Source organism: Penicillium oxalicum, chromosome VI, assembly GCF_001723175.1.
Source record: "Penicillium oxalicum strain HP7-1 chromosome VI, whole genome shotgun sequence".
Classification (NCBI taxonomy): Eukaryota; Fungi; Ascomycota; class Eurotiomycetes; order Eurotiales; family Aspergillaceae; genus Penicillium; species Penicillium oxalicum.
In genome coordinates, this window is record NC_064655.1 from 1,600,728 (window position 1) to 1,625,307 (window position 24,580).

Sequence of the window (24,580 nt, forward strand, 5' to 3'; positions counted from 1 at the left end):
GCCCAACGATAGTGCGCCTTGATTCCCATCTGTCGAGCTTCTGTCAGCGCCGCTTTTCCAAGATCCCTGTCATGAATGAATCGCGTGGAGAGTGAGCATCGTCCAAGCGGTGGCCTCGTGGCCGCTCCCATCGCCCTCAGCTATCAAAGTGGTTTTCGACAATGACATTCTCCCTTCCGCTTAGACCCCCGGTGGCTGCTCCGTCAATGGCCCGCTGCCTGCGCAGGGCACCCTGATGGCCGTGCGCACCACAGACGGATCGGCGTTCCCCGCGGGGGCAGCGCCTCTGCTGGAATCCCCATTGCCGCGTGTCTTCAGGGGACGCCGGGCAACCGGGAGCTGATGGCCTCCAGTCAATGCCCCACCCCCCCCCCCCTGTTGGTCAACCTGAAAATGGTGTTTCACGGGGCGAGAGGGTCGAAATGGGTCCTGTGATGTGTTTATGGAGGTTTTTTCTAACTGTCTCAGGTCCGCATCCTATGCACAATGTATCCCAAAGCTCACGGCCATGGACTGCAATGACTACTACAAGATACCATACTCAGTTTCTCTCGAAACAACTCCCCCCTTGATCACTCAATGCTGTCTATGTGTCTTGGATCGAAAGGTCACATCAAAGCAGTGTTATTTTGATAGTAACGCACCCTCGATTTGCGAGTATTCCTCCGTCAAGCCACGGAGCTCGGACTGAATGGCAAAGATCAACGGAGACTGAACCGGCCGAACTGCCAGCGCTGGCTCGGTTCTTACTCTGTACTCAAGTGTAGACTGTCGGGCACTCAATGGGTGTACACAGTACCCAATTGTGGAGGACAGCCCGAGCGATGCGGAAGATGAAAATCCCAAGGTTGTCGGGCAGGGTAGCTCGTAGCGACTACCGAGTATATACTGCTACATGTATCTGTGCCATTCCTCTTCGACTTGCGACCGAGAAAAGACTTGGAAATTATTCATCCAGGAGTTTGCCAAGAGCAGTCATACTCTTGTCGAGAGGGTGTATAGATCATGGCCCATCCGAGGATACAGACTACAGCTTGAATGTGGCTGATTCTGAATATTCCATTGTGTCAAGCGCAAGCCTAGGTATACCCGGCTAGGGGTCATTGTGTCTAGATCCATTTCCACGTGGAATATATACCCGCAATGAAAATGTTCCATTGCAGTCTGGGTTCTACTTTGTTACTTATGATCGCCTTCCCCCCCCATCTACATAGGGTACATCTATACAAGAGCAGATTGATTTTTGTTTTCTATTTTCCCCTAATGATAAGATTGATCAGGGTGGAGGCTCCAGTGTGATAATATACACAGGGATCGAGCATCGCAACATTCAAGCTACATTATTTTCTGGACTTTCTCCCTTCTTCCCCCCATCAATGTAGAATCTACTAGTTGCCTTTACTATACAGCTCCCTTACTGGCCATATTGTAAACACCAAAAGATTCTCATGTCAATTTGATCATCTCATCACAGTTGGACAATCTCATGTACTATATACTGCGCTATGTAGCCCCGGGTGATGAAATTGATCCAGAGATCGACACTGGCCAGAGTTGCCCCGGTCGGTCCGATCGACACCATGCAGGCAGACTATTGGTGTGATGGGGAAACTAGGCCGATGATACGGGCACACAATCAGAGTTAAAAACGGGTATCACTGTAAATTACTTCGATGTCATCGGGTTGGATGATGCAATGGCCTCGAAAAATTGATCTGCAATCCGGGAGTTTGTCATCACTTAGGTGATCTTCGCATCATCCTTGGACCGGACTAGTTGTGAATCTAATGGATCGAAAAGAAGCAATTATGGCACAGTGGACAGATCAGTCGTGGAGATAGGCGCCCGTCCCTGTTGACACAGAATGACTATGATAGGCGCCAACCTGGGGAGGGCTTACAGTACACTGTACAGATGTTCATGTAAGGGTTTATCACTACGGCAGCCTCTATGGAGGAGCTGGCGGGACAAGGTGATTATTTTCTGTCATCTGAACCAACCATTTGTGCCGAGCAGGGAGAGTTTGTACGGTAGCGCCATTGAACTGTACCGACGGCGCCCTTCCAATCATTCTGTGGTTTTGAGGTTGAGCGATCGATCTGTGGGGGACTGGGGGCAGTGTTTCTAGAGAAGCGGACCCCCTCGGGTCTCGGCTCAGTGAGACTTGTCTTGCATCCGAGGCTGGTCCTACAAAGAATTATCCATGAACTGTTTTTTTTTTGTACAGGACAACTGTGCTGATGTGCTCGCTGCTTGCTGCTCACTCTTCGGCATGTTGCCCGTGGTCAGTCGGTTAGTACGTAAGGTCCTAATATTCTCAGCCTCGCGGACGGATACCGGCCATTGGTGCACCCCCCGAGGCCCGGGGTCTGGAATCTGGTTCATCCTTCAGCGTCTCGGACATGGGTAGTTGAACAATTCATTCTGGTCTGAAAGCGACCGATAAGAACGCATCTTGGAAGTGCAGGCTGGTGATCCATTACTACCTCAGGTTTGATCCTGATCTCATACCGAGTACATTCTATGATTCAATAGCTTGATATATTAGAAGCTAGGGGGGCATCAATGGTAGAGCATGACTGAGCGGGATTTTCTCTTGGTGATTCTCTCCGACCGATGGGAACAAGCACAGCAACCTGCTCGTTATCGTATTCCCATGACTGATCGCCCACTTCTCCACGGCGTGGGGGAGGATCCGTCTTCTCTTGCTGTTTTGGGACAGAGACGGCTTCTTGCGTGACCAATGTAAGGGAATCCTCCATCACTGCTCAACGGGCATCGGGCATGACTGAGGCCTGGGAGACAAGGTAGTAATTTGTCCCTGTGATTGTGTGTATTGAACTGTACAGTGCACTCTTGAGAAAGGCATTGACCGGACTGTCGATATGATCGCACATTCTGGGTATCGTCCGCTGATCTGCAAGCCTGAGGCGTTCAAACTGTTCCCTCTTTGGGGTTCCCTGTTTCCCCGACGGCCCATTTGATACCCTCATGATGTACTCCACCTTTTCCTCTCCGCAAAACACTGACGCTGACGATGAGGAGGGGGTTTCAAATCGGAGGAGATGGCCCTGTAGTTGAGAATTATGATTTCTAATGATATTCCCTGACTATGGACATTGTTCCTTTTTTTTTTTTTTTGGAATCATGAAGCTACAGGCCCCCCCCCCATACTGTAGTCGCAGCCCCCAACCATTTTCCTTCTCGCCGATGTCGCCAACCGGTGCCAATCTTCTTCCTTTTCTGCCCATCCACCTCTGAGTTTTGAATCCGTTCCGTCGATTCCACGCAACCTCCCATCCACTCTCCTCCACCCATTTATCCACTTTGCTCTGCACTGTCCATCATTGCCCCCCCTCTTCCATGCGCTCATCGTCCTGGGTTGTTCCGAATCTCCAAAACTCCATTTCTTCCACCTCCCGGGTTTTCCTTTCCGGGACACACAACGGGGCCCCTACACAAATGATCTGAGCCTCTCAGCCTACTCCTCTTCCCCCCCACACTCCGGAGTTCCGCTCTCTCCCGTACAGGAAGAATACTCCTCACTTCTCAGTATTACGGACACACCGGCACTTTTGTAACTTAAATCAGGACCTGTCGGGCACCAGATATACACAGCAATGGGGCGGTGGTCATCCTCTGTCCGATCATTCTTCACCTTCTCCCTCCTCACCACTCCTGTGTGGGCGCATATCTCGATCTTGCCTTCCAACGATACCCACGATTTGGCCTGGACCAGCTCCGCGCACTTCCGCCTCCAGGGTTCCAATCCACTCAGTGGCCAGAGCCTCGCCCCATTGACGCATTCTCTCGTCAACTTAACTACCAACCAGGCCCAGGTGAGACCTCGTTTCGGGTGCTTCTGGTTCGCTTTCTGGAGGGATTCCTCATTTGCTCTGCGGCACCACTCCCTTCATTATCCAACTCCCACCCTGCATTTCACAGCGCTTGCGCATGGGGCTCTCATCATCATCATCATCATCCTGAGTTCTTGACACTAATTCTTTACGGCGCTGTTTCCACTCTCCTGCAGGGATTGAACCTTGCCGGCCAACTAGTTCAAGTGACCGCCACCAATTCTCTGGCCATCAATACGACTGATATTGCGGTCATCCCCTGCGACGATTCTGCCGCCAATTATCCCGGCGAGTTGGGCGTCGATCAAACCGTGCAGAGTGCCATCACCGCGGCGAACCGGCCAGCAGCCATCATCCTCTACAGCACCTCGGCAACCCACTGCAACCTGACCACGGATGACACGACCGAGGCCTATCGCTTCATCTTGACCTTTCGAGATCTTCACGGCATCGACATCAGTCAACTACTCAAGAATTCTTCCGACAATCAGGTAACCATCCAGCCTGATATGGCGTCCTTAACCACTTCTGCATCACCGGTGGATGGCAGCAGCAACGGCACCGGGCCCAGCAATGGCCCCAATACGGGTAAGGCAGCCTTCCCTCTTGTGTTCCCGCCTCTGGACCTCATCAACGGCCGGGCGTCCGTGAAAAGCGCTAATTCAAGCTTCTAGCCATGATCATCCTGTACAGCATCACAGGTATCATCACCGCCCTGTTCCTGGGCATCATCATCACCGGCGCCGTCCGAGCGCACCGTCACCCCGAGCGATATGGACCTCGTCGGATCGCCGGCCGGCCCCGGCAAAGTCGAGCAAGGGGGATCGCACAAGCCATGCTTGACACGATTCCCGTCGTCAAATTTGGCGACTCGCACGACGTGGTTGCAGCGAAGCGTGATGTGGAGATGGCCAATGCGGATGACACCACCCGCTCGCCGTCCCGTGTGGGCAGTGTCTCCGAGGCCGATCAGACCTCATCGCATGGAATTGATCTCTCGACAGCTCAACCAGAGGGCAACAACAATGACAACCACGTCCGGAATCCCCCGACGGAAGCAAACCCTGCTGCGGCGCCCGACGGGGGCAATTTCTCGTGTCCCATCTGTACCGATGACTTTGTCATTGGGCAGGACTTGCGGGTCCTGCCCTGTAACCACCAATTCCATCCTGAATGTATCGACCCTTGGCTTGTGAATGTGTCGGGCACGTGCCCTCTGTGGTGAGTTCTGATCTCGACTCGATTCTGCACCCTACTTTCTGGAGAGAGAAAAGCTCCGGTCTTGCATACACTCACTTCCCCCAGACACATTGTAAAATCATTCGACTAATCCGTGCAATTTTAGCCGCATTGATCTGAATCCTTCGAAGCCCGAAGAGACTGCCGAGCCTGGGGCTGAGAATCCAGATGGCCAAGCGACGGGCACGCCAGCCGACGGCAGCAATGCTGCCGCTGCCGCGGGCGCGCAACATAACCGACATTCCCGTCGCCTCTCGAACTATCTCCACAGTCCTCTTAACGCTCGCCGCATGCGCAACGCCACCGTGGAAGAGCGCCTGGATGCCTTGCGTCGTGTTCGAGAAGCCAACCAAAGTGAAACCACCACCGACCCTGACGCCTCGCAATCCAATCGCAACCGTTTATCAACCCGACTCCGTGAACGATTCCGCATACGTACCCACTCCCACGGAGTTGACCACCCTAGTCCTGAGGCGAGTGGCCCTGTCACGCCCACCATTCCCCCGGCCGCACACACCAACCATTGACGGGTCCGACCGCGAGCGCGCCTCTGTGTGTCTGGGGAATGACCCGAGCAAAAAAAATACCTCACAAATGCATGATTTACGACACTCCTTGAAAGCAAATTCGATTCTCACTGTGCATTTGATACGATATGATTTTTTTTTGTTTCTCTTTTTTTTTTTCTCATTTGTTCTTCTTGTTCTCGACGCTTTATTGAGATCACCCTTTTTTTTTTGGATGATGATATGTGATGTTTTGGGTTGACTATATGGGCTTATAGATTGCGGCGCATTTGGGACTCGGTACCTTGTTTTTCCCCCCTCTCTTTCTTGTCTTGGAGGGAGCATTGGCGTTTTTGAGATCTTTTGTCTGCGGCAATCTTCTGGTGGAATGAGGCTGCTTCTTCGGGTTCACGGATATGTCTTGCGGGGGCGGAGTCGAAAGGGGTGGAGGAGAGGAGAAACGTCCGGGCTATGTTGGCATGCATATCGGAGAAGAGAGGTCCAGAGTTCGGTGGCATCTCGCGAGAGACTTTGGAGAAGGAGACTGGCGTTGCAGTGTCGCTCCTTCATCCATACCTCGATCGGTCTTTGGAATGCCCCTGACTGGCGAGAGCAGCGTGCCAGGAACGGTCTCCACTGACACCCACTCTGCAACAGATGCCCACACGTACTGTGTTGGTTCTGTCCTTTGCCCTTGTACAGAATGGATGTTGTGTCAAATGAGGGGATGACTGTAAATAGTTGAATGGGAATCTCTTCACTCAATGTTCCCAGACGCTTACGAATCAACGTACGTATATACATTTGTATTATGTACTTGTACTACTTGTCGTGTGCACCTGCTGCCAGTAGTTGATAGTATCAGGAATGGTTGCTATACGCCCTTGACTCTCCTAAGATTCTGCGTTTGACCTTGTGCCTCCTATCTTGCACAATTTCAACCCCTACGAGACTGGCCAGATGTATGGGTACCCGCCATGTATGGATTAGAGTATATGGTACTGTAGATATCTAGAAAACAAGTTCCCCACGTTACGCCACTACCGCACTCGAGTTAGGTATCAAGTGGGAAATGGAATGGATGAATGTGAACTGAACTCTAGTAGTTGACCATGAAAATTTTCTGGGTGTGATGAGGCTGAGCTGTGCTAGATTTGAAGAAACTGCATTGGTCGTGGCTTCGGGTGGTCTTTTTTTTTCTTTCTTTTTTCTTTTTTCAATTTTCTTTTATCGAGGGGCATGACGGTTGCTTTAAAAGTCACTGGTCTAATTAGTTGGTTTCCATGACGTAGTTGGAAAATCCCGTGTTATCCAGATTCGGTATAGCACTGGTTCACGGCGAATGGGAGTGGACACTTGGTACTACTCTATAGACCAAGGGTACTCCAGAGTCGGGGGAGGAGGATTGTAGTAGATGAAGGCCTCGAACGGGGTGACACTCGGCTTTTCATGGTGTCTGGGGGGTTCCCCTCTTTACTTGTCACTACGGAATAGAATGGATCAACTGCGAGACAGATTAGAACTGACATGGGGTCCGGCAACATCTACTACTAAGGCTTCACACGGGACTATCTTACACATGTCAACATGGAGTAGGTATGGTTTAACCTCAGCTAGGTACTATATCTATTTCTACAGCCCCTGTATATGATGTCTATTTACATTGCGTAGCTCACTAAGCCCGGTTGATATCGAGTGAACTCTGCCCACGGCTCTGTGCACTTTATACATTTTACACCAAAAAGGAATGGAGAGTCAGCGAAGCAGTACTACTCCCGTCTGATTCTCCTGCCGTATCTACTATCTACTATGTGTGTATATACGAATGGACTGACGTGCTTTGTCAAGACATTCACAGTGAAAAATGTCACTGCATCCTATAGTGACGCTCATTTCCAGTCGAAGTGAAAAGAGTGAAAAGAAGGAAACCTTAAGGTCGAGAATCACACCCGAGGTTCCTATGAGGCTTTTTGCCTTGTTCTCCGGGGCTACTTTCCCCGGATTATGTACCTTTTTCCGATGAGAAGAACTGGCTTTGTGGATACTATTTACATTATATAGAGTGAGAGAAATTTCTTCTTTCTTTTTTCACTCTCTTCTATCTTCTTACTCTTTTCCAAAGAAAAAAAACCCCCAAAAGAAAAGATCACGGTGACTTAAACGGAGAAAAGCGAGGATCAAACCATCCCCCCGGGCCTTGGCCGGAGAGACCCGCTCCTCGGGACCGGGAAACGGTTGGAGTCGGAGGGCCAGCCCCGGTCGGGTTTCAGAGTGGATTGTGGAGAGGCTTGGAGACTGAAGAAATTGAAATTGGGGGAACGGAGTTTGGGTGGATTCAATTGTCAAATTCAATCGCCGACGGGTATTTGGAGGATGTGGGGGGATGAGGAAGTGAAGGGGATTGGGATGGGCGATACTGCTGTGGCTCACTTGGGATCCGGTATGCAAATGTAGTAGTCGTCGTGGAATCTTGTGCATCGTGGTGCCTCCGAGGCCGAATCTGGGTAAAATGTACATCAGTATCCACTAGATTGTACAACATTTGAATAGACAGTGTGCGACTGCGCAGTATCTCTCTGTCCAAATAATAAGTTCATCAACATGATCGGCCGTGATTCAGAGACTGAAGGTACACAGAGATTTATCATCAAGTGACCCTTTTTACTTCTCTTCTCCCCGTTTTGTGTGACTATCATCCAGAGACTCTACAGTCCAAAGTAGATATCGTCGGCATCCCACTAAGCCATCCATTGCAGTTCACCTAATCACTTGATCATCCTTTTTCCCGGTCATCCTCCCCATTCTTTTTTTTTTTTTTTTTTTTTTTCATATTGTGGCCACGAACCAAAAGGCCAAGATCGTCATGCACGAGACCGCGCGGACCTGTGTATAGACTTGGCGTTCCGTTTCCCAATCATCCAGACGTGGTGTCGGTGACTCGGTAGTGCCGGTGCAGGGACGGCATGGCACCGAATCCATCAAATGACGGTCCGGACTACGGACCGACTTGATCCTGCTTGAGGTCTTCTCCCACCTGATTAGAATTCCATGGCGGCTCGATGGTCTGCAGGACAGATATCAGCGATGCCCCCCCCTGCATCGTTGGGTGCTTCCGATTCATTCGGACCTACGGCTGCTGACGCCCCTCGAGCATTCATCTGGATAGCCCTGCAGCATGGTAGACTGCAGACTGCTCGAGCCTGACCCGCCCTCCCGCAGTCTTCGAGAAGCACGACCCCACTGCGTTCTTTTTCTCTCTCTTTTTTTTTTTGTTTCCCCTTCCTTTGAGAGTCTTTCTTTTGGCTGGGCCTGGCGGGCGTCTGGTTGCAAGGCCAGAATGTAAGAGTTGGGGCTCGGCGTGATGACACACCGGACGGCGGGACGAGCCTGTCGGAGCTGGAGTGTCTCCAGGAGCAGCCCGAGTCAGGAGTCAGGACCCGGAAGATCCTGGACCAGAATCCATCACGAGGAGTCAAATCCACGTTCCGAACGCCCTGCTGTCTGATGCCTCGGAAAGAGTCTCTTTGCATTCCAGGCCCAGTGTGCATCCTATACTTCAATGCAGCGTCCATTCGATTCGGCCATCAACCATGCAAACACCGAAAAATCATATCCGCGCCGTGAAAGGTAGGAGATGATAATCTAGTCAGTATTGCTCGTATATTCTTTGAGTCGTAGAACACCCGTCACGGTCCGGTCACAGTTGTTCACTTATCAGCATGTGACTTCGGAACTCGTGGGTGCACGTCATGCGACGAGAGAGCTCTGCGACAAGTTCCTCGGCTTGTTGGTCAGGTCCGAGGGAACATTCACCAGTCGAGCGTGAATGGGGGTTGGGAATCATGCTATTTAACAGTGAGAGCCGCACGAGACCCTCTTCTCTCTCTCCTTGCTCCGTCTCTCTGCCTCTTTCTCCTCGTGGGTCCTTTTTAGGTATTCTTTTCTCACCCATTGCATCTTGAATCTTGTGTGTGTGTATATCCGGCCTGATCCTCTCTGATCTTCTCCCCGTGGACAACTGGTCAGTGGTGAGTCGCCTGAATTAACCGCGCGGTCAATTCCCCACCCCCTCATTTCCCCCTCTTCCCCTCAGGTCTCCATTGAGATCTCGGCCTGTTTCTCGATCCGGTGAACGCAAGCAGCAAAGGTCCTGAGGAAGCTTCAAACTCTCCGGAAAAGTGAGCCACGCCCCTTCTGACAGTGTGAATTATCCATAGATTAAGAAAAAAAAAGAGTCCCCCCAAAAAAGACTCTACACGAACCGAGCCGGCAAAAAAAAAAAAAAACCTTTGAATTTTTTTTTGGCTGTTCGGGAAAAAGGGAAGGCTGCATACGCCATTCTCACCTCCGATTGACACCCAAGACCTCCTTCGGCGATTGATCATTACTTGATCAAAAACGACTGGAGCGCATTGTCTCGCATCTGATCTTTTTTTTTCCCTTTTCTGATTTTTTCACCCCTCCTTCTCTTTCCAATTGGGTTCCTTTGGACCCTGTTGCCCTCTCAAGTGATTGCGATCTAGTCCCAATCAATCAAAAAAAAATCCCTATTTTCATTTTTTCCCCCCGGGGATTTCCTTTTTCCCGTTTCTCTTTTACGTCAGTTTCCTCTTTGGGAGATCTTCCCTTTACAATCAGCTGCGCGGTGGCCCCTCCCAACGCCGACTCCAGACATCAGACAACGCAACCTGTTCATCATGACCAACTCCCGTCAACATCAAAACCCCTCCCATTCCTCCTCCACCATCCCCCCTTCTGCTTCTTCTTCTTCCTCCACCTCCGCCACCGGCACTGCTCGCGATCGTCTCACCTCCCTCTCTTCACACATCATGGGTTCCAACGGGTCCGCCTCCGTCTTCACTCCGGCCGCTGTCGCCGCGGCCCCCGAAGACCCTCTTTTTGGCCTGATGAAGGCCTATCGCGAAGATCCTTTCGAGAAGAAGGTCGACCTGGGCATCGGTGCCTACCGGGACAACAACGCCAAGCCCTGGATTCTCCCCGTCGTGAAGAAGGTACGTTTCGGCAGACAAGAGAGTTCTGTGACTCCATCCGCATCCGCAGCGGCCTGGCTCATGGCTCGGACATGGCAAACCATCCTGGAGCGCACACTCATCCACCCTCTCCTGTGCAAGACGAATATTGACCAAGTGATTGCCCTCTTCTGGCTAGGCCGACCACGCCATTCACAATGACCCCACATTGAACCACGAGTATCTGTCCATTAGCGGTCTTGCCGAGTTCACCTCCGCCGCTCAGAAGCTTGTCGTGGGCGCGGAGAGTCCCGCGATCCGCGAGAAACGGGTACGTTATTTAAACCGATTCAATCCACTACCTGGAGATGGCACGATGCATGATGACATCGTCCTCCTTCCGGGTGGCGCTTGAATTGGACCGCCCAAGTTCCCCCTCCTTCCCACCCCCCTCTCCACCTCTGTTTGCTTTTCAACCAGTTGCAGCTGGTAAAATGGCCATGGTCAAACACACTCCAGCGAAAATGCCTCGACTAACACGCTCCCCGCGTCCGTGCTCGAACAGATCTGTACCCTGCAGACCATTTCAGGCACTGGCGCCGTTCACCTGGGCGGTCTTTTCCTCGCCAAATTCCACCCTGCGCAGCCCAAGCCGACCATCTACCTGTCCAACCCGACCTGGGCCAATCACAACCAGATCTTCACCAACGTTGGTCTCCCCATTGCCACGTACCCATACTTCTCCGCCAAGACCAAGGGCCTCGACTTTGATGGCATGATCGGTGCGCTGCAGGCAGCGCCTGCCGGTTCCATCATCCTGCTGCATGCCTGCGCACACAACCCCACCGGCGTGGACCCCACGCAAGAGCAGTGGAAGCAGATCGCAGCGGTGATGCGCGAGCGCCACCAGTTCCCCTTCTTCGACACCGCCTACCAGGGCTTCGCCTCGGGTGACTTGGTTCGCGATGCCTGGGCGATTCGCTACTTTGTCGAGCAGGGCTTTGAGCTCTGCGTCGCCCAGTCCTTTGCCAAGAACTTTGGTCTGTATGGTGAGCGAACGGGTGCCTTCCACTTTGTCTCCGCCCCGGGTGCGGATGCCTCCACGGCGATTCAGCACATCGCCAGTCAGCTGGCGATCCTGCAGCGCTCGGAGATCTCCAATCCTCCCGCGTATGGTGCGCGGATCGCCAGCAAGGTTCTCAACGACCCCCAGCTCTTTGCCGAGTGGGAGGAGGATCTGCGGACCATGAGTGGACGGATTCAGGAAATGCGTCGTGGTCTGCGCGAGCAATTGGAGAAGCGTGGCACCCCTGGCAGCTGGGAACACATTACCTCCCAGATTGGCATGTTCAGCTTCACCGGCTTGAATGAGAACCAGGTTAAGATTCTCCGGGATAAGTGGCACGTCTACATGGTGAGTTTTTTCTTTTCTTTTCTTTTTTTTTTTTGGGGATCCCCCTTGGTGGTCGTGCATTCCGGTCATTGCTTTTCGCAACGCCTTTTTGGGGAGATCTATTTCCTTCTCGAATTCATACTGATTTGTGCCTTGTTATATTCAGACCAAGAACGGCCGTATTTCCATGGCCGGCCTCAACACGAATAACCTGGAATACTTTGCCGAGGCAGTCGACAGTGTTGTCCGCGAAACTTCATAAAAGTCAGGGAAATAAAACCCTCTCATCAGATTTAATGCACCTATCGGTGTACGAGCACATACGCACACACACCTTCCGTCTCTCTCTCTCTCTCTCTCTCTCTCTCTCTCACCTTGGCATGCTTCATTCTGATCATCAGTTTCCCTGTTTCCTTGATTGTCCTGCCTCGTTTGGCCTTGTCTGTCTGGCAAAGCATGTATTATGGAATGTATCGGTTCGAGAGTAGAGATTCCGCTTGGTTTTCGGCATCAAGACGCGAAAAGACGAATGTAATGACATTTTGCACCCCACGATTTTCCATGCCCCGACTTGGACTTGGCTCGATACAAGCTGCTCTCTCTCTCTCTCTTTGAGAAATCGATCTAAAATCTGGCAGTGCCTTACAAGCACACGTATATCCCTCCACTTGAGATATTATCCCAAATTCCACCACCAGCCGCCATCCAATTTACCAGCGCTGAATCTCCCATCTTCCGTATCCATTCGAAGCCAGAATGACAATGTCTCGTTCTTCCTGTTTTTGCCAGATTATATAGATGAGTCGGGAGATGAGTAGTCCACTTTGTTCTCGGTTTTAGGTACGTTGATGATATCTGTAGCCCTGTGGTGGGGTGGAACCTTATCTGTTATTCGGGTAAGGTGCCGGACTTTATGGTCCGAGGTGGGTTCATGTGAATTCTTGTCATGGATGAGGGACCTTGGATAGTAGAGAGAGGGGCTACATAGTGCATATTGCATGTAGCAGTTTAGATAGATAGCATGATCTATTTTGGTAAGCCCTTGGGGCTTTTGTCTTAACAGCCAAATCACAAACAGAGGGAAGGGGAGAGGGAGAGACAGAAAGCGAGAAAGAAGAAACTGGAGGTTCGTTTATTATATTCATCATCACGGCTTCAGCAATGCAATGCAGGGTATCCCAAGTGCAGTTTTCACCGCGTCCAGGGGAAAGAGACATCGGGCCTGGCTTCGTGGCAACTTGGTTAAAACACCAGATCCCACACTACCAACCATGTACATAATCCCACGGTTCCCCAAAAGACAGCCTGCGCAGTACTGCGGCGCTCGGTGGCCCGTTTGAGTTCCTTGTTACCACGCCCGACGTTGCTCTGGGTGGTGTCCACGTCACTGATCAATTGGGAGATGTACTCTTCTTGTGTGGAGAGATGCGAGACGAGGGTTTCTTGGAGAGAGGATATTTCTAATAGTGATTTTTCGGCATTTCTGGAAGACAAAGAGAGAGAGAGGAGGAAGGTGAGGAATTAGCTTTGTGAAGGAGAAAGTATGAAATTGGAATGGAGGACCGCGAAAAATAAGAAAATGAGCTCGGGGAGGAAATCACGTACTGTACTTTTCCCAGCGTATCCTCATAATGCTTCAGCATCGTATCATTCTCCTCGGCAAAGAGTTGCAATTGCTCCGGAGACAATTGAGCCTCGATTCGTGCTGTCTCGGCTTCGCTCAACGTTGTTGCGTCGGGCGCTTGTATTGACGGATCCAAAGATCCATACGCTGGATTTGACGCCGACCCTGACCCTGACCCTGCTGGTCCACTCGTCGAAGAAAAGGCATCACCGCTGGCACCAGCACCCATATGCGCACCGCTATGTGCAGCCTTGTATAAAATACTCTTCTCCTTCTCCCGAACCCTCTCAATCCTTTTTTCCACCATTTCCCTCTGTACCCCCGCCACGCTGTCCAACCCCCTTCTCAAGAACCACAGCACTCCCTCCCTCACCCCCGCCAGCGTCTTGGCGCGCTCTTCTGCATCGATTTGCTCCGCAGATTTCCCCTCCGCACTGGCTTCGTCGAGTGCGCTGCCCCCGCCGGCCCAGCGCCAAAGTAATGCGCCTGCGGCACTGTGGCCGTACTTCTTGCGCAGTATCGATGCGGCCGTTTCTTGGCGGAGATTTTCCGCAGAAGAGAGGTTCGCGATGGAGGTGGCGAGGTCGCGGAGGAGGAGGGCCGTTGAGGAATCGATTGCATCGCGTTCTGGATCGGTGAGGTGTGTATGGGGATTGGCTGTGGCCGGGGTTCTAGTTGGTGAGAAAGGAGAGGAGGAGGGTGTCGAGCCCGCTAGCTGATCTTTGGTCGTCTGGCGACGTGTGGGAGCTGCGATGGAGAGGTAGGCATGGCGGATCGAATGGAGATACTTGAGAAGGGAGGCAATGTGGGAGTTCTGGACAGGGTGCAGGTGTTAGCCTTTTCTGATTTTGCTTCTGTTGGTTACAGGTCCCCTTCACTGCAGGAATGAGAAGCTTGGGCGGACAAGGTGAATATGGTTCCACAAGCACGTACTATGCGATGGGCCTCCTTGAGGAACTCGTCTGCGACCTCTGTGGAGGGAGTTCGAGCTGTTGGTGGCGGGATGGAGCAGGCATGTTTACTCGACAGGATTGAGTTCAGCGTCGGTGTAAGGTCAGTCATGCTGCTACTCGATGGGACAGCGATGTGGTCAGTAGGCACAATGGCCTCGGGAGAATGAATTGGAGAGTTGAGGATGGGTAAGTGTAGTACTGTTCGGACGTGAGGCTCAGCGATGGAGAAAGGTCACGGTGGTCTCCGGGTCCTGGTGGTGGGCCACGGGACACTTCCGGTGGGGCCAGTCAATCAGCGTCATCGTCTGTCCAGAAGCTCATCGGAAGTATCGTGCGGAGAAAAGGTCCAGAGATTCAAGATCATCCATGGACAAATAGCTCAGGAAAAAGCCAGAGCCAGCAAGGAATGGGGGTCAAAATAGAATCAAAGCAACATACCATCCAAGATAAGACAAAAACGTATGCGTTAATCACATTGCTGTGTCCATTGTATCTAACTACTTCAAGCCAACGCTACTGCGAGGATCCATCCCATGCCAGTCCCAAAGGGTATATAAATCAAAATGAAAAAGGACGTGGGGAAAATTACAAACAAAAAAAAACAAAAAAAAAAGGACAGCATACAGATGAATGCAAACCCTCTTATGCCTGTATCGATCCATTCCTCAATAGCCACCAAACACCAAGCCACTGTCCATTGCCCTTCAGGCCATATGATAGAAAGTCGTGTCATTTCCAAAGTTAAATCATCGCACGTTCTTCAACCCAAACCTAGAGAGCAGATTCGTCAGTCATGTGCTAGGGAGACAATCATCGAGCAGGATGAAGCCTCTCGAGGGATCATCTTCTCACAAACTGACCTCCATCTTGCCCATCTCACTACCCTCTCTCCGGGCAATCTCTCTCGCACTGGCCAGCAGGAGATCTAGATCCTCTTGATCTACCATGGTGATCATATCACCGTCATCCTGCACTCTTAGCCTCAAGGGACTTTGGAACCCAAATTTCTCTCGGATTCTCGTCTCGAACTCCGCAAAGTCGACCGTGGGCCCGATCATAATATACCGAATATCATCCGGTGCATGAACTTTGGTCCGGAATCGCCGCACCTCGGGTCGCCGTGAGTTTGCCCTTCGCGAGTGTCGTGCTGGTGATTGTGTGCGACGCTGTTGAGGGCCACGAAAGCTCGATGAGCCTGTACCTCCGACACCAGTGTCACGGAAATCAAAGGATGTGTCTTGGACGTGCTGCACATCGCTCTCCTCATGAGCATATTCGTCTGCTTCGTCAATGAAGGCAGGTGGGTGGGGCCGCCCCCGACCCCAACCCGCGCTGGAGACGGTTGTGGGACTGGTGTAGGACTGGTCGTCCAGGTAGGTTTGTTGACTTTGGTCGCCAAAATCAGCGGTCTCATTTGAATTCTGGTGGGTCTCACTGAGGTTCCTGCGATGGCCTTGAGACCAAGCGTTGCGACTGGATTCCCCGGTACTACGTGCGGCTAGAGATCGCACCGCAGGCCCCCGAGGCTCAGAGGCAGTGCGTGTAGTCCCCAGGCGGGGCTTTTCAGGGTTGGGAACAGTGCTTTGGTTTGGAGCTCGACGGTCGAGACTGGCTCCCGTGCGTTCAAGATCAAGACGGGCTGGTCGGCCAGCTCGAAGAGAGGCAGAGCGATGATGGGAGGAGCCCGTGACAGAGCCATTGCTGGTGGCCCGGTCATCTGGCGGAGGGGTGGGAGGAAAGAGGTTTCGTGTGAGGGGAGGTTCAGATTGCTGCCGAGTTCGGCTGGACAGGCCCTTGTGAACGAGATTAGTGGCAGCCCAAGAGACGCCTTCACGATCTTCAAGTGCGCCTTTGTCGACGACCATCGGCCGCCATTGGTGATCGGCACCTTGTGACCGATCTGACGCAGCCACCAATCGAGCTTTACCGAGATAGTCTTTGGACTTGAGATTCTTCACTTTGGCAGCATTGGGTCGATACAAGACGCCCACTGGGATAGAAAAGACCGTGTATCCCTGCCGCAAATTAGCATCGGCCATCCGCTGAGTCAGGTAACATGAGAGGGGGTTAGAGGAATGAGACGCATACATCTGCATTCTCGCGTATCGCATCGTCGATCACATCATGATCGGGCGTGACCTTCTCCTTCGCTGCGAACGAGAGATCTTGCATGCCCGGGGTCATCTGCTGCAGGTAGACGTAACATAACCCGCGATTGAATAAAACTTCGCAGGAATAGAGGCGAAAGTTGAGGCCCAGCTGCTCGTAGTCGATGGATGTATTTCCGCGTAGATACAGGAGCGTGTCATTGAAGTTGGCCAACGCTTCTTCAAAATCGCCCAGGAGGAAGTTTGATACACCTTGTTGGAAGTAGGCAATGGCCAGATACCGGTCGAGCCCGACAGCTCTTTGATAACAGTCCACCTACAACATGTATGAACATGACTGCACAAGTCTCACATTCATGGTGGAAAGGACAGCAGGAGGGACATACTGCTCTCTCATGCTCGCCTAGCGTGGCATAGATCACTCCGCAATTGAAAAGAATCTTTGAAGTATCTGCAATCTGGTCGAATTGCCGTAAAGATTCATCAAAGTCTTGGTTGTCGTAGGCGTCTAGGGCCAACACCCACGTCTCTATCTCCTGTCACATTCGATTAATGTTGGGCTTCGAAGGTATATCAGAAGGATTTCGCAAGCACTTGGACCACATACTTGCTTCAACGACATTGTGCCTGCATCGACTCGCGCAGAACAGTGCGATACGGTCTCGGGCTGAGTAGACCGCAGCAACTGGCGATGCGATTAAAGCAGCTAAAATCTACCCTCTGACTTCCACAGAGATCCCACAGGGGAGGAGAGAATGCTGTCAAGCAGTAAGACGATCCCACGATGAATCCCTGTACACCGCTGATCGGACCGGGACGGGATCAAGAACGTCACGCCGCCGCCAGGGAAATCGTGTTAGGACCACCAATTCTTATTATAGTACAACCACTTTCCCCGAGTGAAGACCCCGCTGATGTGGGAATAGTCGAGCCCGGGTACTTTGATAACCAAGTACGCCAAGGCGGAGCTATCGAAATTAGAATTGAAATGCCAGTCGGTTCCGTGGATGAGGGAACCCAGTGCGGCTGGGGGAGAGAGGGGAGGACTGGAGTCGAGACTGAGAAACGGCTCCGCCAAGGTGTGATCCGAAGTGTGCATTAGCTATCGACAACATAAGACCTGAGGTCCAGATGCGCTGCTCGATAAAAACACGAAGCCAGCCCTGCGACGACTTTTGAGAAGACGCCTCAACGAGGGCGTGGGTCAGGAGGAAAGAGTCTTGCAGTTCGCGAGTTTTGTGGCGGACTGCAGGCTGGCGGGGCAGGTCAACGGAAGAAGGTGAATGGAGGGATGGGACAGGGCCTCCGAGATGAGGATGGGCACTGCGAAGCACGAAGCCCACGATCGGTCGCAGGGGTATTTTTGGAAGCTGATTCCCCCTCTCGCTTCAGCTTATGAGGAGAGTGTGTTCTTTGAAGTTAAATCAAGTGGCTGGTCGTCGATTTGACTCGACCATCATCACCCACGCGTGCCCGCAACAGTGGATAGCCGATAGCGACAGACAAGGTCATATTCCAATCACCAGGTTTGCTACGTAGTATAGTACGCTAGGCGCGGGGTGAGTATCGGGCCCAGCTTTGCGGGTTGTGGATACTACGTATATCCTCACCAAGGGAAGAGGGCCGGGCCTCGGAAAGATGGATAGTGTCCTGCGAAACGACGAGGTTGTGGTGAGCAGTTTAGGGCAGCAAGAATCAAGCCCCAAGTGGATGTCGATGGATGTCGGGGGTAGTGGCATGACTGACTGGCTGGACGGGGGAGAAGAGCCGAACGAAATTCAGGGGAAGCCCCGAAAATGATCGATCGAATCTCAAAAAGGGTGCGAAAGCAGGGAAGAGTCGACACCCGAGAAGGAACACTAGCAACTAGCACCGGCACCAACACTGGCATCAGCATCAGCACGAGCACAAGCACGAGCATCTTGCAGAGAAACGCATGGCGTGACAGGGATTGGACCAGCCGTTCCGTGTGCAATCGACACAGTTTGCCCCGGGCTTCCTACCTATTCCGACTACGGTACGGGAGTGGCTCCCCCAGGCTTGACCAGAAACTTTCATGCTGATGGCCATGGTGCCCTTGCGCGCTAGGGACCGTCCGTTCAACACAAAGGGCTCGTCAGGCCGAGATGGGGGAAGCGCCGAGCAGAGGCGTGATGGGCCAAAAATAACTCACAGTGCACCTGCAGCAACCATGCGAGCCTAGGGAGTAATGGGCACGCTAGAGAGTATGAACGCTGGGATGTTCTTGAATCCACCGCGATTTGGAAGGGCGGTAATTTCTACACATTGACAGCCATACGACGACCCCCGTTGGCTGGCAAGGTAAACGAGAAAAAAGTTAAGGAAAGTGACTCGGTCCTCGAAACGGCGGGACTGTTTGAGAGGGCCGCACGGGGCAGCAGACGTCGAATGAGGGGAATTTGAACCAGAAATCGGCGCGGTGAGATGTTGGAATGGTGGCATGATTGTGATAGAATCGACGGTCTTCCCGCTCAGACCTTTTGCTCCGGTCAGCCAACCGATTGTGCAAGATTGCCGTTGGCAATGGCCATGAGTGATCTTGGAACGACGTTGAGCGAAATCACAGACCCCCTCCCGTTTCCCACGTCTCGACCTGTCACTTGTCGCGATCGCCCTCGTCAGCATCCCTACCACTGGAATCTGACAAGCATGAGATTAAAAACGGAATTTGAGCCTGCCACTGAATCGAAGAAATCTAACCGGGGACTGACCGTCGGCCTAATTTAGGGATCAGTCAAACAAGCGGGCCGTAGGAGGATCCATGGACGAGCATCCCTGCTTGTGGGTGCGGGGACAGTCCATGTCCTTTCCACATGGGCGACCATCTGGCATTCTCGGTAGTCAAGGCCAACTCCAGGTTAACCAGAGAGTCGGTCGACGGCAATTCGGCGATTTCGGCGCTTCTAGGGAGAGCTGTTGTTTGGGCATCTCATTGGCGTGAGGCTTACAGCTGGCCCCGCCGCGGCGCTTGCTGTGCTTTATTTAGAGTCGAAAAGGGCCACAGTCGATTAGTGTTGTTAACATACCAAGAAGATTCGGAAAGATCAGAAACCATCCGAATCTGCTGGGATTGGTTCCAGCATGATAGGGCCAAAGCGATGATGCGATTTTATTGGTGATTCATTTCATGTGACGAGCGACGACAGCCCAGGTCAGCAAGACTAGTCGCTGGACATTGATCGTGGGGAAAAGGAGTGGAGATTGTCGTCTGTAGAGAATGGAAATTAGAAGGCGAACCCGTGACCATCACCGCGGGGCAGATTGGCCATGCTAAATTTCAACAAGTTGCTGATCTCTGTACCTAGTAGACATCTTTTCCCCTTGCCTCTTCTTTTCTCGCGTCAAACGCCGTCCGGGGATAGAGTATTTGATGCAAGCTAATTATCTCGCCCCCTACCAGTCTCATAATGGTCAATGTCAACACCAACGCCAACCATGGTCGCCCTGGGCTGATCTTGGACAGATCACTTATTGGAGGGTTATATCACAGACTTGAGTGGACTTTTTGAGCGCATTCCACGGTGAGAACATAGCCGAGATCTATCTCGTGGCAAGATGATTTACCTCAACCGCGTGGTTCGCGATTACGTTGATTTTCCATCGTATTTGAAAATACGCCTGGTTTTGATAAGCGCGATCATCGTTCCAGCTCCAAAGAGAGAGAGAGAGAGAGAGAGAGGAGAGAGAGAGAGAGAGAGAGAGAGAGAGAGAGAGCGCTCGTGCTTGGACTTGACACGGACTTTCATGACGGGTGATATCCTCGTTTCAAATGGTTAGAAAGGTCATTCTGATACAATAGTATCAGTAGGTTTGAATTGATCCAGAAGAGATTGTGACCGTAGTACATCGAGACATAACTCGCGACGTCGTCGGCATGGATGTTCGAGGAGTTGAAAAGACATCTCGAAGCCGAAGGCTCTTTCATGTACACATGGACTCGTCATTCCTTGCGTCTCTTGACGCTATCATGTCTGGTATGAATCTAGCTACACTGAGAGACTGTGATAAGGGCTGTCAATGTCATACTCTTCCCGCTGCAAGCTGGTGCTTCTGGCAGTGGCTTTAGGTCAAGGCTGGTAGCGGCAGAAAATTCCCATCTGAAGTTTTAGTATATGGGAGTCTATCGCCTGACGTGGATTTTCGTCTATACAGGAGCTTGTGTGCTTGAGTTTGTCCAGCGACTCCCCCCAGCAGGGAGATGAACAGGTCAGCAACGCATGCTCCCGTTACACTCATTCAATGCATATCCTGGAAGCCTCGGAGCACGGTTGGAACTGGGCTCGAGTCGCTTCAAATAGCAGTACTTGCGATTATTTACCTAATATGCCTGCCTACCGTCTTGGATGCGGTTTTGCGCAGCTACTTGTCTGTCTACACGTGCACTTTCGTGCTCTAGCAGACTTTCCACTAGGGTTTGGTCCGATCCGGACTTTTGCTGCAACCATGTCAGTAGGTTCTGCCCTACCTACTTTGTGTAGAGGATGTCCTATGAATTCCCGTTCTCAGTACATTATAGCCAGGTACAAGAACGCTTAGATTGCATCACAGACCGACATTTCGCTAGATTGCTATTCAATCTGTGTTACATAACGTAAGCTACAAGCTTAAGTTTTCCGTAGAAAAAAGAACAGATAAACATATCGAGATATTTGGATATTTGACTCGAGAAAAACACAAAACTTCCACCGCATACTACTATAGCCGTACCTTTCCAATATAATGTCCTTCCTGGCAGGTGTATTGGTGTTGCATTGTGGTGCCCTTAAGGATCGGTGTAAATGTCCATTTCGTCCTAACGGCATGATGAATAGAAAACTCAATCATCAGTTCAAAAGTGGAATCTAAGGAAGGGCTCACGTGGAATGATCACGATCCCAATGTGGCCATCCCTCTCACATGAAGTACCTCGCCCCGGCGTCGGCATCCACTTTGAGGATTCGGTGCCATGGGGTAAGTGGGTCTCACACGACATGAGTCCATAACATTCCACAAAGGTCAACTACGTAGGACAGCAGTCTATTGGACTCATGGCATCAAACTATTGGCACTCTTTCCAACGCCAAAAAATTTAAATACAAATTCACCTAAAATGCAGAATACTCCTCTGATGGAGGGAAGGAGTCACGTGCCGATCGCATCCTCTCAAAGTGTTCCAATACTTCCAGCGTAGACCAAAGATCGTCCGCGGTCGGCAGTCTCACAAGGGATCTGATCTCAGACGCCAAACCGGACCAGGGATAAGTGTCAGGTTCTTTCCGAGACCGCCCCTCTTTCGCTCATCTCCGTAAACATTCACACTCACCCACTCACAACTCGCCCACGGACACATCGCACGATGGGCGACCGCGATATCAACCTCACACCGACGGGCGCCTCATCGAACCTTCCTGGGCTGGTACACATCCACCACATCGCCATCGCTCGCGATGGCGGAAATTTACAACACCGATCGCTTTGCGGAACTCTATTATCCGTCTAACACGGCGGACTTGCTGCAGCTTGGCCTGGCGGCTAGATTCATCGCCAGTTTATTGGAGGCCCACCAGATCACGTATGCGTTTATTGGGGGGTGGGCGGTCTATCTCAGGGGAGGCCGGCGCAGAACTCAGGATATTGATATCACTGTCGCCACGACGATGGATCATTTGAAGCATATTCTCATCGCACAGTCCCGGTACTGAATCTGGATCGCTCCCGTCTTTTTGCTTGTTTTTGTTTTTGTTTTTGCTTTTTTGCTTTTGGTTGAAGATAAAAGAAGACAGCCACGTTGTCAACCCGATTCTCCGGATGAACATTTTCATCATTCATATTGGGAATGATGATGGGACTCGAGCCCGATCACGTTGAACAAGCCCGCTCTAATTGGTTCGATAGAATACATTTTCCTCTGACCCATGGCCGGACATCTGTCCAGGTCTTCATCGACACCGGGCGTAGTGTGGATGGCGAGTTTCCACACGTGCCGGACTTGGCCGTGAGCATGGACATTGTGATCAGTGGTAGGTCAGACCCTTGCCTGGATGAGCAAGAAGACAATAACACGGTGTTAATCTCTAGGACCATCCTTAGGACATCTGGGTACCCCCGAGGATCTCCAATCTTCCCGCGAGCCCATCAATCCGCGTAGGCCGACACCCCTGGGGTCTCCCGTCTTGGTACTGGGGCTGGTCTTTCAAATATATGCCAAGCTGGATGCATTTTTCCACCGCGGGGAGCAGGGAAGCAAGGACTTTCTGGACCTGGAATTCTTGTTCACACAGTACGCAGCAGATATCCCGACCTTTCGGGAATACTACGATCTGGAGCAACGCCGATATTTCTGGACTCAGTACGCGGAGGCATATGTGGCCTTCCCGGATCAAGTTGAGAGCATGAGAGCCTTGCTCGGCGTTTAAAAAACCCGTGCGGAAGGAAGAAACAGAGACCGAGGGATCATCCGATTATTGTACAACGTGAACACCCACGCACGGAGCCGGTCCATTCCGCTGGAGTTTATCCTTTCATTTCATTAGTGGAATCATTTACATCGTTATATATGGATATAGATTAACATGACATGCGTTTCTGCGTCCACGGGTCGGGGGAGCCCCTTAGGCGAAAGCGGGTTTCAAAGAGACTGTCTGGTGTCGTCCAGCCGAGTCTGCCCTTTTTACTGCGTATCCTCGACACCCACTTGTCGCGCTTGTTGATGGTCTGTGTGGGGAAGTAATGAACAAAGAGCCAACCTTTTCCATGAGCCGCCTGCTTGGCAACCTGATTCATTCGTGTCGTCCATTCCAGATCGTTTGTCCCGTCCAGGTCCAGATGCCGATATCCCCACTCTTCCGAGACATTGGTCCCGTCGATACAGTCACACAAGGATACATCATCGTTGGTATCCAGGAAGCTCTGCATGAGGACCGGTAGTGTGGGGTACGGGAGACCATTGGAGCTGCGTTCAATATGAAACGGGCCCGACGGGATGTGTGCATCGTGAGCGGGCATCAGCACAAAGTAGAAATGGATGCCATGGCCCTTGAACCGATGATAGGTGTGACTCAGAGAGAAAGGATGAGAGGTTGAGTGAGGAGGTACGGGATGAATCTGGTCGGACATCAGTTCTGAGGAAAGAAGCGCTACCGCTTCGGACATTTTATTGTCGGGAACGCATAGGTCCCACTCCTACAGCATTGCTCAAAAGTCTATTGTCAGCCTTAAGGACCAGGGCAGTTGAGCAGGAAAAAGAAAATTTGACCTCACGTACATCTCGCACTCGCCCCGCCCCATAATAGATCAATGCCGAGACACCCACGATGCAACACTCGATCCCATGCTCCTCGAGAAATCGAGTCACCGATAAAATTTCCAGGGTTCCATGACCTCCGCAGGAGGGAACTTCGTCGGGGGAGTAGTTGGATGTGTCGGGGCCAGGCAAAGACGACTGAACGGGAGGCGTGATATGGATATTGGAAGCGAGCATTGCGAGATGTGCTAAAAGTATTCACCAGTAGTGGTGGATTGAAAGGTATGTACTTCTAAAAAAAAAAAATAACCCGGCAGGCAGATGTTCAAGTTCGCGGGGAAATCCCCAAATGCCGTGGGCTCCACGTGATGCTCTTAGTCACTGAATCTAGACTCTGCACGGCACGTTTCTTCTTCTAGTCTGCTTCCTCATTAACCTTAACTGGTCCTCAACGGCTACCGTGTGACAACCTGCATCCGGCCTGTTTGCAAGGGAGAAACGTGACACGTCCATCTGGACCATTCTAGATCTTTATGGCTCTTTGTGTGTAGTCTAGACTTGTGGTTGACCAGATGCGCATACGCTGTCGGGGGTGGAATAAATAGCGTTCTCGACCCGACGGCTTTGGAGATTGGAAGAGGCGCCTTCGAGCAGGCGAGAGCCCCACTGCGGCCGCTTGATTTGCCC

At 51.7% G+C, this 24,580-nt stretch overlaps 6 protein-coding genes across 6 annotated transcripts; 3 read left to right on the forward strand and 3 right to left on the reverse strand.

Moving 5' to 3' along the window:
* Positions 1-3,620: 3,620 nt before the first annotated feature.
* POX_f07854 (uncharacterized protein) lies at positions 3,621-5,623 on the forward strand (the record flags this gene model as incomplete). Its single annotated transcript, XM_050116646.1, has 4 exons — positions 3,621-3,839; positions 4,034-4,445; positions 4,532-5,078; positions 5,203-5,623. 4 exons carry the CDS (start codon positions 3,621-3,623, stop codon positions 5,621-5,623), a joined length of 1,599 nt encoding a protein of 532 aa, XP_049966785.1.
* A 4,676-nt stretch (positions 5,624-10,299) lies between these two features.
* On the forward strand, positions 10,300-12,227 carry POX_f07855 (Aspartate aminotransferase, cytoplasmic; the record flags this gene model as incomplete). Its single annotated transcript, XM_050116647.1, has 4 exons — positions 10,300-10,614; positions 10,772-10,903; positions 11,138-11,986; positions 12,132-12,227. The coding sequence occupies 4 exons, from the start codon at positions 10,300-10,302 to the stop codon at positions 12,225-12,227; spliced, it is 1,392 nt and encodes a 463-aa protein (XP_049966786.1).
* A 980-nt stretch (positions 12,228-13,207) lies between these two features.
* On the reverse strand, positions 13,208-14,651 carry POX_f07856 (uncharacterized protein; the record flags this gene model as incomplete). The annotated part of the gene is made up of 3 exons (XM_050116648.1): positions 13,208-13,448; positions 13,571-14,403; positions 14,523-14,651. The coding sequence occupies 3 exons, from the start codon at positions 14,649-14,651 to the stop codon at positions 13,208-13,210; spliced, it is 1,203 nt and encodes a 400-aa protein (XP_049966787.1).
* Positions 14,652-15,283: 632 nt separating this feature from the next.
* POX_f07857 (uncharacterized protein) lies at positions 15,284-17,272 on the reverse strand (the record flags this gene model as incomplete). Its single annotated transcript, XM_050116649.1, has 5 exons — positions 15,284-15,313; positions 15,403-16,557; positions 16,631-16,966; positions 17,037-17,186; positions 17,258-17,272. The coding sequence occupies 5 exons, from the start codon at positions 17,270-17,272 to the stop codon at positions 15,284-15,286; spliced, it is 1,686 nt and encodes a 561-aa protein (XP_049966788.1).
* Positions 17,273-22,097: 4,825 nt separating this feature from the next.
* POX_f07858 (uncharacterized protein) lies at positions 22,098-23,066 on the forward strand (the record flags this gene model as incomplete). Its single annotated transcript, XM_050116650.1, has 3 exons — positions 22,098-22,345; positions 22,546-22,670; positions 22,741-23,066. 3 exons carry the CDS (start codon positions 22,098-22,100, stop codon positions 23,064-23,066), a joined length of 699 nt encoding a protein of 232 aa, XP_049966789.1.
* A 151-nt stretch (positions 23,067-23,217) lies between these two features.
* On the reverse strand, positions 23,218-24,130 carry POX_f07859 (uncharacterized protein; the record flags this gene model as incomplete). The annotated part of the gene is made up of 2 exons (XM_050116651.1): positions 23,218-23,832; positions 23,915-24,130. 2 exons carry the CDS (start codon positions 24,128-24,130, stop codon positions 23,218-23,220), a joined length of 831 nt encoding a protein of 276 aa, XP_049966790.1.
* Between the last annotated feature and the right edge of the window lie 450 nt (positions 24,131-24,580).